This window comes from Haplochromis burtoni, unplaced genomic scaffold (genome assembly GCF_018398535.1).
Source record: "Haplochromis burtoni strain Fernald_Lab_line unplaced genomic scaffold, NCSU_Asbu1 Contig_132, whole genome shotgun sequence".
NCBI lineage: Eukaryota > Metazoa > Chordata > Actinopteri > Cichliformes > Cichlidae > Haplochromis > Haplochromis burtoni.
Genome location: NW_024582493.1, coordinates 565,124 through 580,441, shown reverse-complemented (window position 1 = coordinate 580,441; position 15,318 = coordinate 565,124). Strand labels below are relative to the sequence as shown.

The 15,318-nt window shown below is 44.1% G+C and overlaps 2 protein-coding genes across 5 annotated transcripts in view; both read left to right on the top strand.

The window, feature by feature from the left end:
- Positions 1–2,355, top strand: part of LOC102304988 (aldehyde dehydrogenase family 3 member A2) — a 19,066-nt gene extending 16,711 nt beyond the window's left edge. Inside the window, exon 11 of the mRNA XM_005930842.3 lies at positions 1,986–2,355. Coding sequence (XP_005930904.1) covers positions 1,986–2,000 — 15 coding nt within the window. The 3' untranslated portion in view covers positions 2,001–2,355. The remainder of the gene's footprint in view (positions 1–1,985) is intronic.
- Positions 2,356–2,469: 114 nt separating this feature from the next.
- LOC102304290 (aldehyde dehydrogenase, dimeric NADP-preferring) lies at positions 2,470–9,741 on the top strand. 4 transcript variants are annotated; one of them, XM_005930839.3, is made up of 10 exons: positions 2,470–2,747; positions 3,739–3,902; positions 4,003–4,234; positions 4,800–4,885; positions 5,745–5,953; positions 7,142–7,259; positions 7,363–7,504; positions 7,584–7,750; positions 7,840–7,939; positions 9,306–9,741. In XM_005930839.3, the coding sequence occupies exons 2-10, from the start codon at positions 3,747–3,749 to the stop codon at positions 9,617–9,619; spliced, it is 1,524 nt and encodes a 507-aa protein (XP_005930901.1). In that variant the 5' UTR covers positions 2,470–2,747; positions 3,739–3,746; the 3' UTR covers positions 9,620–9,741. The 4 variants fall into 4 exon arrangements, with proteins under 4 accessions (XP_005930901.1, XP_005930903.1, XP_005930902.1 ...); XM_005930841.3 differs by lacking the exon at positions 2,470–2,747 and adding an exon at positions 2,754–2,961; XM_005930840.3 differs by lacking the exon at positions 2,470–2,747 and adding an exon at positions 3,438–3,610.
- Positions 9,742–15,318: the final 5,577 nt, after the last annotated feature.

Here is a 15,318-nt window from a genome sequence, read left to right as displayed (position 1 = left end):
CACAAAACAACATAAGAGTAAAAGAAGAACTGACTGCGTTACAGTCAGTGCGGGAGCAGCGGCTTCGCTCATGCGTGATTCATTTACAGTTTGGACGCACAGGTGATAGGTTTGTAGCATAAACCTATTCGCTGGAACGTTAAGGACAATTTAATTACACAGCAAAGCAAGACACGAGTAGGCAAAGTTCTTGTGGGCTTCACAGGTAATTGGCAAACCTTCTGGAGGAAACCTGGTCTTGTTGGGTTTCTCTGTAATATTGTAGGGTCTACATTACAACATAAAGTGTCTTGAGGTGACTGTTGTTGTGATTTGGTCCTGTATAAATAAAACTGAATTCCACTGAATTGAAAACAAATGAAAGAAGACATGGACTGGTTCTTATATAGCGCTTTTCTACTCTTCTGAGCACTCAAAGCGCTTTACACAACTTTTGCATTCACCCATTCACACAAGCACATTGTCACATTGTTCTAGGTGCTTTCTAAGTAGCATTCACACACATCCATACTCCGATGGATGCATCGGAGAGCAATTTGGGGTTAATATCTTGCCCAAGGATATGTGGCATGCAGACTCGGGGAAGCCAGGACTCAAACCACCAACCTTCCGATCAGTAGATGACCTGCTCTACCGCCTGAGCTACAGCCACCCTACAGAAATGTGATGCTTGTGGAAGTGAAGTGTGTGTCCCCATATATAAGCCTAGACCAGGAACATTTTGTTATTTAGTGTTATATTTAATCATGAGGGATGTAGGGAGATCAAGTGTCATCTACTGTCATTGCAAACTGTGCACATGTAACCAAGTGACCAAACAATCTTGTATTAGAAGAGTATCTGGATGTCTCTGCTGTGATGCTGCTCTCGTGTCCACATGTTGTCATCATCTTTTAGACATCCTGAAAGATTTCTCTCAAAATTAGATTGCTGTTATTCACAAAGTGATCAATTCAGTGGTAATATTTAACTCACTCTGTTTTTCCATAGATTAAAGTACTCTAAAGTATTTTTAAAGTGGTCTTGAGCAGAAATTCAGGCTTTCTGAAGGTCTCTCAGCATTTTTCACTCATTTTTGTTCCAGTCCTTGTACCTGACAGTTTTAAACCACGTACCAGTGACCTATGAATCATTCAAGTGTATAAAAGGCACCGAAGTCAAGGAATCAAACAGTATTGTCTACATATAACTGATGGCTTATCAAAGAACCAATATTACATGAACTGTTTAGGACCACATTTGTTCCTGTTACTTTAGTTGAATCTACAAAGATAACGCAGTTTTAAAGGCATAAAATAGTATTTTGCACCAGGAAGGTAATCCCCAGAAGGGCTTCCAGCCAAAAAACAACTGGTGTATTTCAGCTTGGTGAGTAGCGTGTCCTGTAAACAAAAAAAGAAAAGATAAAGCATGTCTGAAAGTCATGATCTTAATAAATTGGAATAAATCCAGTGGTTCCAGTGGACGGAGGTTGTAAAGTCATTCTTAAGGTAAATGAGGAGAAAAGGCTGAGGTGATGCAAATTACACAAGAGCAGGACTGAAAATCAGGTCGTCTGCGTGCCGGTGTCACATGTTCTTCTACTTTTGCACAGTAATATTTTGCACAGCACTGCAGACATATGTCATCCCCTTCTAGTGCATTATTTGTGTGGTTACAACTTTGTAAATAATTGCGTTTTCCCGAATGAATCTCGGTACTCGTGCCCCCCATACACCCACCGTCCACAGGCTTGTACACTGGACACAACAATAGCTTTGTCTCTTGGACACAATGTGTGGTGTTGTGCAGGAGATCTAACCACATACCGGTAATGCCTGCTCGTCTACCCTCCCTTTAATTACCCAGCATGCTTCACTCCCCATGGCTAAATAGCCTCCTTTGTTTTAGTCCACCCCACTGCCTTTGTGGACATCCACACATGCTCATGTGAACAGTTAAAACTGTCTCCCACTGCTGACAGCTTTGTCATCTGTTGTTTGCAGAGGTTCCTGCGATGAAGCAGGTAGATGGCGCTGTGCCGGCGCTGAGGCGATCCCGGGACAGCCACATGGACTAATCACAGCACTGCGGATGTTTCATGCTCCATGATATTTCACTGATATTTGTTTTTCTTCTGTTATTGTTGCATCTCCTTTCTGTTACACGTTTAGCTACACTTTGAGTTTAATTCTTCAGTATTCACTCTGGTAGATATTGAAAATACAAACCTGTCTGTGATGCTGTGATTCTTTTAAGAATAAAAACGAAATCACTGTTAACTCCTGCTTTAGAGGTAAGCCAGCAAGATGCCAGCTCTCCGTGTTAATGTCTGTTCTGCCTGCTGTTGAACATCAATAAAAAGTTCATAGTCAGGGATTTGTTGAGCTTACTTTGTCCGTTTCTTTGGCTCGTGCACACCTGATTTATCTCTTGTCTGTGGTATATCATTAACATCACCCCAAGGCTGTAATAGATTGGCTGACTGAATAACTGCTATTAAGATAAGATGAACCAAGCTGAAAGTTTCCTCATTACTGAAGCTGAGGTGGGGTGTGCACATGCGCACGACGTTATCGGTCTCGGTGAACTCGGACACGGTAACCAATCTACCCCGGTAAACTGATCCCAGAGCAGCGTGACCGATGAACACAGGACAATGCTGGGTGAGGGCGCTGGGTGAGGGAGGGATCCCGCAGCGCGTCCGTGAGATCACACGAGTGACGGACTGCAGCTTATATCTGAGGGACAATTCCACCTGAGCTTCGGTAAGTTTCAGACTTTGACAGTGGGCGCCATGGTGAATTATCGGTGATCAATAACGCGATTGATTAATTGTAAAATGACGAGCTGTGCGGCATTTAGCGGACAGAATCAGTTTTCTGTAGTGATGTGAGCTGTTCGTCCGGTCTGCGAACACCAGCGGAGCGCTTCATTTTTATTTACTCATCTTTCATCAATCAGCAAGCAACATACAGCCAGGTATTTACGATGCGGGAAGTTTTTCTCAGCGTGCAACAATTAAGACTTTATCACAGCACAGTTATCAGCTATGCAAACATGTGACAATAAAACACATGCATCATACAGGATACATGTTCTATTTGACTTCGTTTTGTCACGTACGTGTATTTTTAAATTTAGTGTGTTTATTTCTTCTAAAGTTCTTTATTTTAGGGAACTAAAGTATATTTTACGTTTCTTATTCCACTTTGTCACTGACATTGTGTCAGTTAACAGACTGCAAAGTGTCCACAGTACGTAACACGTGGGGCTGAAAATCTACCTTTGCCTGTTTTACTTGGATAAACTTCAGTTCATTTTCTCAGACGTGTCAGTTGTTTATCAAATCATTTGTTGTGTGTGTGTGCGCGCGCGCGTCTGTGTGTGTGTGCGCGCGCGTCTGTGTGTGTGTGCGCGCGCGCGTGTGTGCACGTGTATGTGTGTGTGTGTGTGTGCGCGTGTGTGGTGTCTCTTGCTTGTGAGCCTCGTGGCTGCTTTTTATTATTTTGCTGTCTGTCTGTAAAGCCTTTGATAAGATTAAACTCTGTAACCTACAGTCGTCTGTTTTGCTCTTCAAATTGCTGAGAGTAAAACATTAGTTCGGCAGAGCGCACATGCTCACTCTAAGGTAAGCTAGGAGGGCAGACAGGCTTTCCTGGTGACAGCAGAAATGTTTGCAACACCTCTGCTAGAACGACAGCTTATCTGTGAACATTTGAGAGTCCTGTGGACAAACGCTTTTCTGTTCTCATGCAGGTGTGTGTATGGAGAGGCAGGCAGTGCAGCGGGCCAGGGAGGCCTTCCTGAGCGGCAGGACTCGACCTCTAGAGTTCAGACTGCAGCAGCTCCACGCGCTGCAGAGGATGATCGCTGAGAAAGAGACGGAGATAGCCACTGCTCTCAAACAGGACATCAACAGAGTTAGCAGACACGAGAGACTAAGAATAAGATGTGAAATACAATGTGTATATCGGGGCTCGTTTGCTTGCTTAACTGAAAACTGTGTTGGGTTTCCTGCAGAGTCAGTATGACACACCACTCCTGGAGCTGATTGGAATCGAGAACGAGATTAAGCTGGCTATTGAGAAGCTTGGAGAGTGGGCTGCTCCGCGACCGGCAGAAAAGAACCTCCTCACGATATCAGATGAGGTTTATATCCAGCCAGAGCCGCTGGGAGTCGTACTCATCATCGGGGCCTGGAACTACCCCTGGGGCCTTACTCTCATGCCACTTGTTGGCGCCATTGCTGCAGGTAGGGAGACACTCTCTCCACACCTGCGACAGTCACGTACCCCTGATAACAGCAGTCTGAGATGGCTTTGAGAAGGCACGGCCGCAACCCGGTGTCACAGTCACTGTGCTGTTTTCAGTTGTGTGCAGCTGGATTCTGTCGTGTTAGACTTTATCAAACCCAAAATGTATTTTGTATTTCTAACAGATCTAACAAGGCAATCACCCACACTGGGAATGTTTTACTCTACATAACATCCTCTTCTTTTAAATGTAGGTAAAAAAGTCAGCTGAACTCCATGAAATACAGAAACAATCGATGTAACTGATAAACTGATAAACTGGTCCTAGTCAGAGTCCCAGCTGATCAGCTTGTCTCGGTACCAGACATGTCAGCTGACGGCTCAGAAACGCAGTCTTTGCTCCCTGTCGTTCAACTTTTGCAAAACCGATTCAAAAAATAAAATACTAATGGAAACAGAGTGCATCTGACTGCCTCTCTCTCTGCATTCTCAGCCTCCTACACGCCGGCTTTGCGTCACACGGTGATCTCATCCCGTTCATGGAAAACTGTTCTCTCTTTGCAGGGAACGCAGCTGTGGTGAAGCCATCGGAGCTCAGCGAGTGCTCGTCGCTGCTGCTCCGGGCTTTGCTGCCTCGCTATCTGGACAAGGTCTGAACACCAGGTCTATTGTTCATGCATTAAAGCCTTGAGCCATCATACTACAGTGCTTCAGACATTTAGACCCCAATGACACACAGGATTCAACGTTTGTTGCCATTTCGCTGAATATGCTGCTACAAAACAGGAATTTTGCACATTAAATGTTTCAGATGATCAAAAAACAAAGTTCAATAGACAAAAATAACCAAAGCAATTACAAAATGCAGTTTTTAAATGATGATTTCATTTATTAAGGAAAAAAGCTCTGCAAACCTGCCCTGCCCTGTGGGAAAGGGTAACTTCCTCCTAAACCTAATAAACCTAATTCCAGTCAAGCGTTTGTGAGGTTCTACTGTTTCATGTCAGCCACGCTGGAGGGTTTTTGAGCATGAACAGTCATCCTGTTGAATCGTGAACTCTGACCTTAGCTGAGGAAAGTAGTCGTTCTGTAGACGCTGTTGTGGGTTCGTGGGTGACCTCCTGGATGAGTTGCTGATGCAGACGCACAGATGTCAGTGCTTTTGTTTCTAATCTGTTTCTTCAGATCATGGTGTGATGTGTTGCTTTTAGCCTACTTTACTTTGTGACTCGAGTTCTGTTTAAGTGATTTATTGATTCTTCAGGTCTGATAATCAGACATGAGTGTGCGAGCCTTTTCCACTTAATATATAATTTAAAACTGCATTTATTTGGTTTATCACTCTCTAATATTAGAATTTGTTTAATCTGAAACATGTAAGTGTGACCCCCCCTCCCCAGTAGAGATTTTCCCATCACTATATGTTTGGAAACTTGACCTATATTACAGTCAGTTACTCTGTGCTTAATGTAAATAACTTACATATCAGTAAATGTGTTTGTTTTGCAGGATCTGTACCCAGTGGTGACAGGTAGTGTGTCAGAGACCCAGGAACTGCTGAGGCTCAGGTTTGACCACATCGTGTTCACGGGCAGCAGCACAGTGGCCAAACTGGTGATGGAAGCTGCAGCTCGTCACCTCACCCCGGTGACCCTGGAGCTGGGAGGGAAGAGCCCCTGCTACATCGACAAGAACTGCAACATCAGGGTCGCCTGCCGGTAATCCACATTTAGCCAAATGAAGTGAATTACAGCTGCTGACACGGGAATTTAAAAGTCTGATAATCAAAGCGGGCACAGAGGCGCTGACTGTGTCTGCAGGTACATATCAGGGTGACTGAAGCTCAGCACAATAATAGCAGAACTTACAACCTTCTCCAAGCCCCAACAACGTACATTAATACTTCTGTATGTTTCAGTGGATGCTGGTATAGCACATGCACTTTTTAAACCACAACTCAGTAACTATCACTGAAACAGCCACTGTGACCTGGATACAACAAGAAACATGAAAACTCTTGAAAGCTGAATATATTAAAATGTTGGTTAAGAAATTCCTGAGTATAAAATTTCACATGGACATTTTGACTAACATTGTTTGGTTTCAGTTCATAAATGTTAGGCCTTGATGTTTTATTGAGTAAATGAACTTAAACATACATTTGGTTTGGTTGCAGTTAAACAGAGCTTAGTTTGAGTCTTTTTCCTGTGCTTCAATTACAAGGACTCAAAAAGCTGGAAAATACAGGTCCTTAAACGCAGCACACTTTTACCCACTCTTCTGGAACTCCTGGGACTGAATTAAACTCCAACTCTGTCATTTAGTTAAATATGTCAAGCCTACTGTACAAAAAACAACAAACTCTTTATTGTAAGGACCGAAATAGAAAAGATCAAACTCACAGAAATGTCATGAACCATTCGATGTTACCAGAATCTGTTACATTCCCCTAAAAGGGTCCAGGGAAAGTAACAAAAGTGTGCGGGTCAGAAAAAGGAGACATGGCGGCAAAAGGGGTTAAATTAGAGAGTTTTATTAAAGTTTCTACTAATAACTCAACTAACAGAGATGGACAAGCCGCTATCACCATTTAAATACCTTTGATTGCTGATGTGAGTCAGCTGTACAAAAGAAAAAGGTGGCACCTAAGGCAGGAGAGACGGTAGGACCCGCCCACACAGGTAACTTCAGGAGGAGGCCCTGCTGGGGCCGCAACAAATCTTTTCTCAGTTAAAGGGAAGTAAATGTCAAAGCAAGAAAAAGAAGGTGCGAACTCGTCGTTTTTTTTCCTTGTTTTTTTATTTTGGGGGGGATAGCTACACTCTCAATAAAATGAATAAAGTTCCTCTAAGAATAAACCAAAACGTGAATATTGTAAAGTTGTTCTCCACCTGGTTTGTTTGCAGTCGTATCACGTGGGGGAAGTTCATCAACTGTGGGCAGACGTGCATCGCTCCAGACTACATTCTGTGTGAGCCGTGCATCCAGGGCCGAGTGGTGGAGTGCATCCGACAAACGCTTCTGGTAAAGCACCCAATGACCAAAGAGAATCACTGCGACATCGCTCATACAGGTGGAGCTGCACGGTGTGAAACCTTACTGAGACTACCTCTCTGCTCCATTCCAGGAGTTTTATGGTGCCGATCCAAAATGCTCACCTGACTACGGGCGAATTGTCAACCAGCGTCACTTCAACAGAATCATGGGGTTGATGGAGGGCTACACTCCTGTGGTGGGTGGACAGAGTGATTCCTCACAGCGCTACATTGGTAATGAAAATGCAGATTGAATCATGCGATGCAGATCCATCTGTGCTCTGTTTGATAAATGTTGATGTTGCACCCAAAGCCCCAACGGTGCTGAAGGACGTGCCGCCCCACTCCAGGCTGATGCAGGAGGAGATCTTCGGCCCCGTGCTGCCCATAGTTACAGTGAGTGACATGGACAATGCCATCACCTTCATCAACGAGAGAGAGAAGCCCCTGGCTCTGTACATCTTCTGCTCTGACAAGAAGGTGAGAAGGAACCATCTTTAAGTAGCTTTTAACGTTAGCAGCGTCCCTCGTGCTCGTCTTACAACGATTTCTTCTCACGTTTCTCACAGGCAATAAAAAAAATGATTGCGGAGACGACGAGCGGTGGCGTGACGGTCAACGACGTCATGATGCACTATACGCTCAACTCCCTCCCGTTCGGTGGCGTAGGTAGGAAGACTTCAAAGTGTGGCTTTGAAGTGGGAAAGCTTCACAAAATGTGACAGCTTTAGACAAAAAAACACAACATCAGATGAAACAGTGTCAGCTAAACCATGATGTCAGATGACAGACAAAACTACAAACAATCAAAGCAGCTAAACATTGTTTTTAAAAAGAAAGGGAGGCAGAGAAGCGGGTCCGAGTGTGATACCGCTTGCTCATTGGCTAACTTGTTGGTTACTGGACATGCCACGGACAGCCCTCCTATTCTTTGCGCTGTCTGTGTGTGTGTGTGTGTGTGTGTGTGTCCTGTCGCAGGAGCTCAGCTGCCACCCATTCATTCAGCAGTGAGTCAAGCTTGTGAAGAGCTGCTCAGTCAGTGAGCGGGCCAGCACTGAGTCGTGAACTTTTACTGTGTCAAGTCACATTTGTGTTACCTTTAAGCTGCTAGTGAGTAGCTGTTATCTGCTGGCAGCAGAAGTGAACCTTTAACTTAGTAACTTAGTATCTCCGTCTCCTTTCTCAGGATATTTGTGGGTGTTTTTCTTTGAGTCGAGTCCTTTTTAATAAAACTTGCTCTGTTTGGCGTTTTTCTGTGCGTGCTGTGGAGCAGTGAGCAAACATTCATCGACAGCTCCTGCAGATTTGAGAAAACTGTTCCACACATTTATTGGAACTACAGCTGATTCTGAGCTGATGCCTGTCATGCTTAGTGAGCAAGACTTTCTTCATGAAGCCTGAATAAGAATACATTCAGGAGCGGAGATTACAAACAGTTAAAAGTGTTACATGAAGCAAATTATGCAGCTATACTGGACAAGATTGAGATCAAATTTGAGTTCTGGAGAACACTGCCTATTTCGGTAATAGCATCTATCTTCATGTATCTTACTGAAACCTGGACTTCCCATGTGTAAGCTTGCCCTCCAACATTAAATGGGTTATTATTCAGCATCTCTGGCTGGAGGAGACGGCTGTGCTTGCAAGCTGGCTGGACATGTAGAGAGGACTGTCTGTCTGTCTCCGGGCTGTGTTGTAGTCTCCCTCATTTGAGTTAAAAAATGACCCTACAATCACAAACTGACCCACTGTGCAAATCTGTGGGCGAGCAATAAAACTATTCAAGCTAAGTGTTACATCATTCACACTACTAACATCAGCCAGTTCACCTTTTAAACCTTCAGTGATGTATGGAGACACATACACAATATTGGGGATCTTTACATCAGGAGCACGTTTGCACTGTGATCACTGATGCAAGAAAAAGTCACTCTCACCCTGTTACAGTCCATGTGTGAGCACATACTGACAGCACAAATCACAAATGAAGCGCTCCTTTTAGAAGACACGACTGACTTGTGTGTCACCCCTCCAGGTCAGAGTGGTATGGGACGCTACCATGGCAAACACACCTTTGAGCAGCTGAGCCACCACAGGGCATGCATGGTCCGGTCACTGGGCATGGAGAGCGTTAACTTGGCCAGGTACCCTCCTCAGAACCGCCAGCGGGCACGCAGGGCTCGGATGGCCCTCACGTCGCCGCTGATTGACATGTCCAAGAGGACCCTGGTGTGGGCCATTCTTGCCACCATCATCGGCCTCGGTCTCCTCATCGCCTTGCTGGTCATCCTGCTCATTGCAGCGGGCCTCAACTGCACCTGCTGGTACTGGAGAGGCTTCTATAACTAGACACACTGTGACCTCGCTATGGAAGATCCTTCCAAAGAAACAAAAGTGCTTTTCACAGATGTTCATGATCAGATGAATCTTGTTTTATTGTTTCATAAAGATGAATAAAACAGTAACCTTTGGCTTGATCTATTATCTCTTTTATGAGCAGTGTGTGAATTGGATTCTATTTTTACAGTCGGTTAACATTCACTTTGTGAGGAAATATTGATGTAATTTGTTGTTTAAAATTAAAAGATGTGTTCTTAAAATGTAATATTCCATTTTTTTTCTTAAACCTTCATTTTATTTTGGCACAAAACTGAGCAAGTCTCCATCCTTTTACACTCTGTTACTATTGTGACCACAAGAGGGCACTATTGAGACAAATTAATTTAATATCTTCTTTTTGTTTTGGCTCTTCCCTTTAAGGGTCACTGCAGTGCCCCATCTGCCTCTGTATTGTCTCATCTTTAGCATCCTCTTCTGTCACCCCAGCTCTCTGCATGACTTCTTACATGAACCTTTTCTTTGGTGTTCCTTCTCTCTTCATGCATCCTTGGTTCAGTGTATTCACGATCCCTCTGCACATCTTAGCCTCGTCTCTCTAACTTTGTGTCCAAACCACTCAACCTGAGCTGTTCCTGTGATCTACTCATTTCTCATCTTGTCCATTCAGGACTCCCAAAGACAACCCAGATGTTGACCCTGGAGAGCAACTTTCACTCTTTCCTTCCAGTCTTTTTCTGAGTGATTCTGTCTCCAAACCATACATCATTAAAGCTACTGTGCAAAAGTGTTGCTCTACCCCTCGTTTACATTTTCTAGGAAAATAGGTGTGATTTAAACACGTGCATCTTGTAAACGTAACTTTTCACTCTTGATGCTGTCCTGTCACAAATCAGCCCTGACACTCGTCTCCACCCACTCCACCCTGCCAGCACTCGCTTCTTCACCAGGATAGTTAACCTCAGGTATTTAAACTCATCTACCTTCAGTATCTCTAGTGCCTGGATGTTCACCTTTCTGCCTGCCTCCTTCTCATTCACTCTCATGCATTTTGTCACTTTGCTCTTCTCTCTCGAACACATTTGCACCTCTTCAGGCTCTTTTTTACCTGCCTGATCACAATGTCATCTGCAAACATCATCCTATCTCTCAGCCCTTCCACCACCACTGCAAAGAAGAAACGGCTCGGACCCAATCCCCGATGTATTCCTGCCTCCACTCTAAACCCATCTGTTGTTCCTACCTTTCACCTCACCAGAGCCAACTCGCCCATCGCCGAGACCATTTCTGAAGAGCTTAGGTGAATCTCTTAGGGATCATGTCATGTCCTTGCTGGATTTCTTTCCTGTTTCTTAAGACATGACTACCAGATATGATTCAATGAGAACAGTTGCTCAAGAGCAGTCACAAAAACCCATCTGGCTTTTAAATTTAAACTGAGTTTAAACTCTTCTAGAACGACTGTAATCAACAAATTCAAATTCAAATTTTATTTGTCACACACACACAACCATACACAGTATGACATGGGGGTGAAATGCTTGTAGCTGTACAATGCCCGACCATTAAATGACAGAAGAAAAGTTTTACAATATTTACAATTTACAGTTTACTACAAAATTTACAATTTAACTTAGGAATTTACAGTAAAGAATGTGCAAATAGCAGAAGAGATTGTAAAGATTATGAATTATAGGATTATAGGAAATGTGTGGTGGTGCGTGTGGTGATGTGTGTGAGAGTCCAGTCTTATAGTGACGTGTTTGGGAGAGTCCAGACCTACACCTGGTTCAGGGCCCGAATAGCCTGAGGGAAGAAGCTCCTCCTCATTCTCTCTGTTTTGGCCTTAATGGAGCGGAAGCGCTTCCCAGACCTCAACAGTGAGAAGAGTCCATTGTTGGGATGGGAGAGATCCATCATAATCTTCCTAGCTTTGGACTTGCACCGCTTGGTGTAGATGGACAGCAGGTCAGGGAGCTCTGATTGAATGATGCGTTCAGCTGAGCGCACCACCCTTTGCAGATCTTGTCTGTCCTGCTTGGTGCTGTTCCCAAACCAGGTGCAGATGTTTGCCGTCAGGACGCTCTCGATGGTGCAGGAGTAGAAGTTCTTGAGCACCTTCAGAGGCAGATGGAAGTCTCTAAGTCTTCTGAGAAAGAAGAGACACTGACGGGCTTTCTTAACCAGGGTGTTGATGTGGCAGGACCATGACAGGTCCTGAGTGATGTGGACACCCAGGTATCGGAAACTGTCCACTCTCTCCACTGGCGTGCCACTGATGATGAGGGGTTTGTAATTCCTCGCCTGCTTTGTAGTGAAGTCCACGATCAGCTTCTTAGTCTTGCTGATGTTTAGGAGGAGGTTATTCTCCTGGCACCAGGTCTCCAGGTTCCTAATCTCCTCCAGGTAGGCCGTCTCGATGTTGTCGGAGATCAGGCCCACAACAGCAGTGTCGTCAGCAAACTTGACAATGGAGGTGGTGTCGGATGTGGCTACACAGTCATAAGTGTACAGTGAGTACAGCAGGGGGCTTAAAACACAGCCCTGAGGCACTCCAGTGCTGAGTGAGATGGAGGGGGAGACTTGTTTTCCCACCCTCACTGATTGGGGTCTGTCTGTGAGGAAGTTGAGGATCCACTGACACAGTGATGAGCTGAGTCCTAGATCCGTCAACTTGGTGAAAAGCTTAGAGGGAATTATTGTGTTGAATGCTGAACTGTAGTCCACGAACAGCATCCTAACATAATTCCCTCTGCCAGTGTCCAGGTGACTCAGGGATGTGTGGAGCAGGTGAGATATGGCATCGTCTGTGGAACGATTAGTCCGGTAAGCAAACTGAAGTGAGTCGATGGTGGCAGGAAGTGAAGAAGTGATGTGATCTCTCATCAGTCTTTCAAAACACTTCATCACAATTGAAGTCAGTGCTACTGGACGGTAGTCATTGTGGCAAGCGGGCTGTTGTTTCTTTGGAACAGGGACAATAATGGACTGTTTGAAGCACGTGGGAACCACAGCTTGGGCCAGGGAGAGGTTGAAGATCTCCGTGAACACCGGTGCTAGCTGGTCAGCGCAGGCTCTAAGGACCCGGCCAGGGATTGCATCTGGTCCTGCTGCCTTCCTGGTGTTCACCCTCCTGAAGGTGTTCCTCACGGCATGCTCTGTGATGACGAATGCATTTTCTTCACTGGTGCACTCCGAGCGCACGCAGCCGCAACAGAATGCAGAGAGACAACCTCTATGACTTTAAGTCAACATACTGCGTTGAAGACAGAAGTTACAGTAGGGCAGGGTCATACGTTCTTGTAATATTAATTTGGACCACAAGATGGTGCAGCAGGTCAATGTAGCATGCAGTCTCACTGATACCAAATCACAACAGTCTCAAGGCGCTTTATATTGTAAGGTAGACCCTACAATAATAAGCCTGCAGTGCGAGAGTGAAGTGCTCTAATAGGGTGATATGGTACTACAAGGTCATTTTGGATTAACTGAAGGCTTTTCAGCGAGTTTTTTGGACATCCTGATAATAATGAATTACAGTCGTCCAGCCTGGAAGTAATAGAGACAGGATATTTCTAACTTTAGAGATGTTGCACAAATGGAAGAAAGCATTCCTACACATTTGTTTAACATGTGCATTGAAGGACATATCCTGGCTCCAAGTTTCCATACTAAAACAAAAATCAGTATCTTTTACTGACAGTGCTAATATGGGTTCTTTCCTTCTTCCCCTTGGAACGGCCTGTCTGAGGAATTCAGGCTCACACGATCAGTGACCTGATTTAAATCACTTCTTGCTATGAAGTGATTCTGTTGTTGTCTTTGCTAACTTCCTGCCTCCAGTGCTTCATTATTTTCTATATATGTATGTTTTTGTAGCATCCCTGCCAAACAAAATACAAATGCTGAATATGATTAGTTCATTTAAACAGTGAACAGACTGATTCCTCTACAGCACTTTTCTACTATACAAAGCACTTAATACAACATCACACAAGCACTTTTGTCTAGGCTTAAGTGCTTTCTGTCTAACATTCACACACATCCATACTCTGATGGAAGCACTGGAGATCAACTTGGGGTTAGTATCTTACCTAAGCAGGCTGGAGTAGCCTAACTAAAGCTGATTCTGATTAGTAGCTGACCTGCTCAACCTCCTGAACTACAGCCACCCACAGGTACAACTTCATAGCTTTAACCTACATGACACGGACTGTTAACAACATATGAGCGCAGAGGTTGTAGTTTACTGAAATCATACGATGTTTCTATACCAGATGGCAGCAGAGATCTTTGAGATGGTAGAGAGCCAGAACTGAGAATGGTGAATAAGTGTTCCATGTGTTCACATTTATAGGCTTTTATTTGGAGTTTTAAAGCTCCACATAAAAGTAATTCCACAAAACGTTCTTGTTAAAATGTCTCCGTAATCCTGAAAAGAGAAGAAAAGTGACTTGGACATGATGTTTGAACTGTCCTTCACATCGTCACACTCATCTGATGAGTCTTCATGTAAGCAGTGAGAGTAGACTGAAAAGCTGAAAGAAGATAAAGATGGTTTTGCCTCTCAGGCTTGACAGGCTCTCTGTTAATATCATGTTGCATGATATTTCACTGCATCCATGGAAAACTTGCAGTGACTGTCTAGTTATACGTAAAAGTACAACAAGAGTTGTAGCACAGCTTGTTTAAGTCATTTAAGCTAGCACCCCATTAGCATTTGGATCCCCCTGCTCCCTCTGCTATGCTCTGCTAAGCTCTTAACTGACAGCTTTATCACCTAATAGGTCTGTGGATACTGAGCCCTTTAGCTCGTGAGCCAGCAAAAAGAAACAGTCGCCCTCTCAGCAGCCTGCCTCACTCACACAGGCAGCCTTCACTTTTTCCTGGAGGCCTCAATAACGTTGCGTAACCATCGTATAGTGTATATACAGTCATTTATATAGTGGTGTAGAGTCACTCAGAGGAAAGCACTATTTACTTCCTACAGTTTTACCATATTTCAGATCTTTAAAAGCTTCATTCTGGACTTTTAAAGACGAGACAAGCGAAGCTGTCATGTGCGTTTGTAGTTTTGTTTTCCTTCATTAACTACTCGTCACTTTATTTGTGTGTGTGTAGCTGTCAGCAACTTTTATTTTCAGTTCCACTTTGCCTCATTAACTGCTCATCACTTTATCTGTGCTCATTAGTGGCCTTTGTGACTTGAATCAGATTGGCTCTGTCAGCGACCATCCACTGGATTTTAGTCGTTTTTTGTCTTCCTTTGTACGGGGATCCTGCCAGATCCTATATTTTAGACTTTTCTTGAGCATTAGAATCATTGTCGTGTCATTATTATTGTCTCATTATTTTCCAGAGGCGTCAGAGAGCTTTTTAAATCTTAGCTCAATAACGACGTGCTGGCAAAGAGATCCTAATTACTGTGATTCTACAGATCCACTTCACTGCCGCCAGCACAGGTATAATTGTCAGGGTTCATCTCTGTGCTTGTCCTGCTAGACCTCAGTGCAGCGTTCATTACTGTTCACCGCAATATGTTATTACACAGATTAGAGCACGCTCTAGTAAAAGTACTGCACTGCGGTGGTTTCAATCATATCTCTGATTTCTTCACATAAATACGGAGTCTTCCTCACACACTAATGTTAATATGGTTCTGTGCTAGGCTAGTTCTATTTACATTATGCATGCTTACATCTACAGTACAC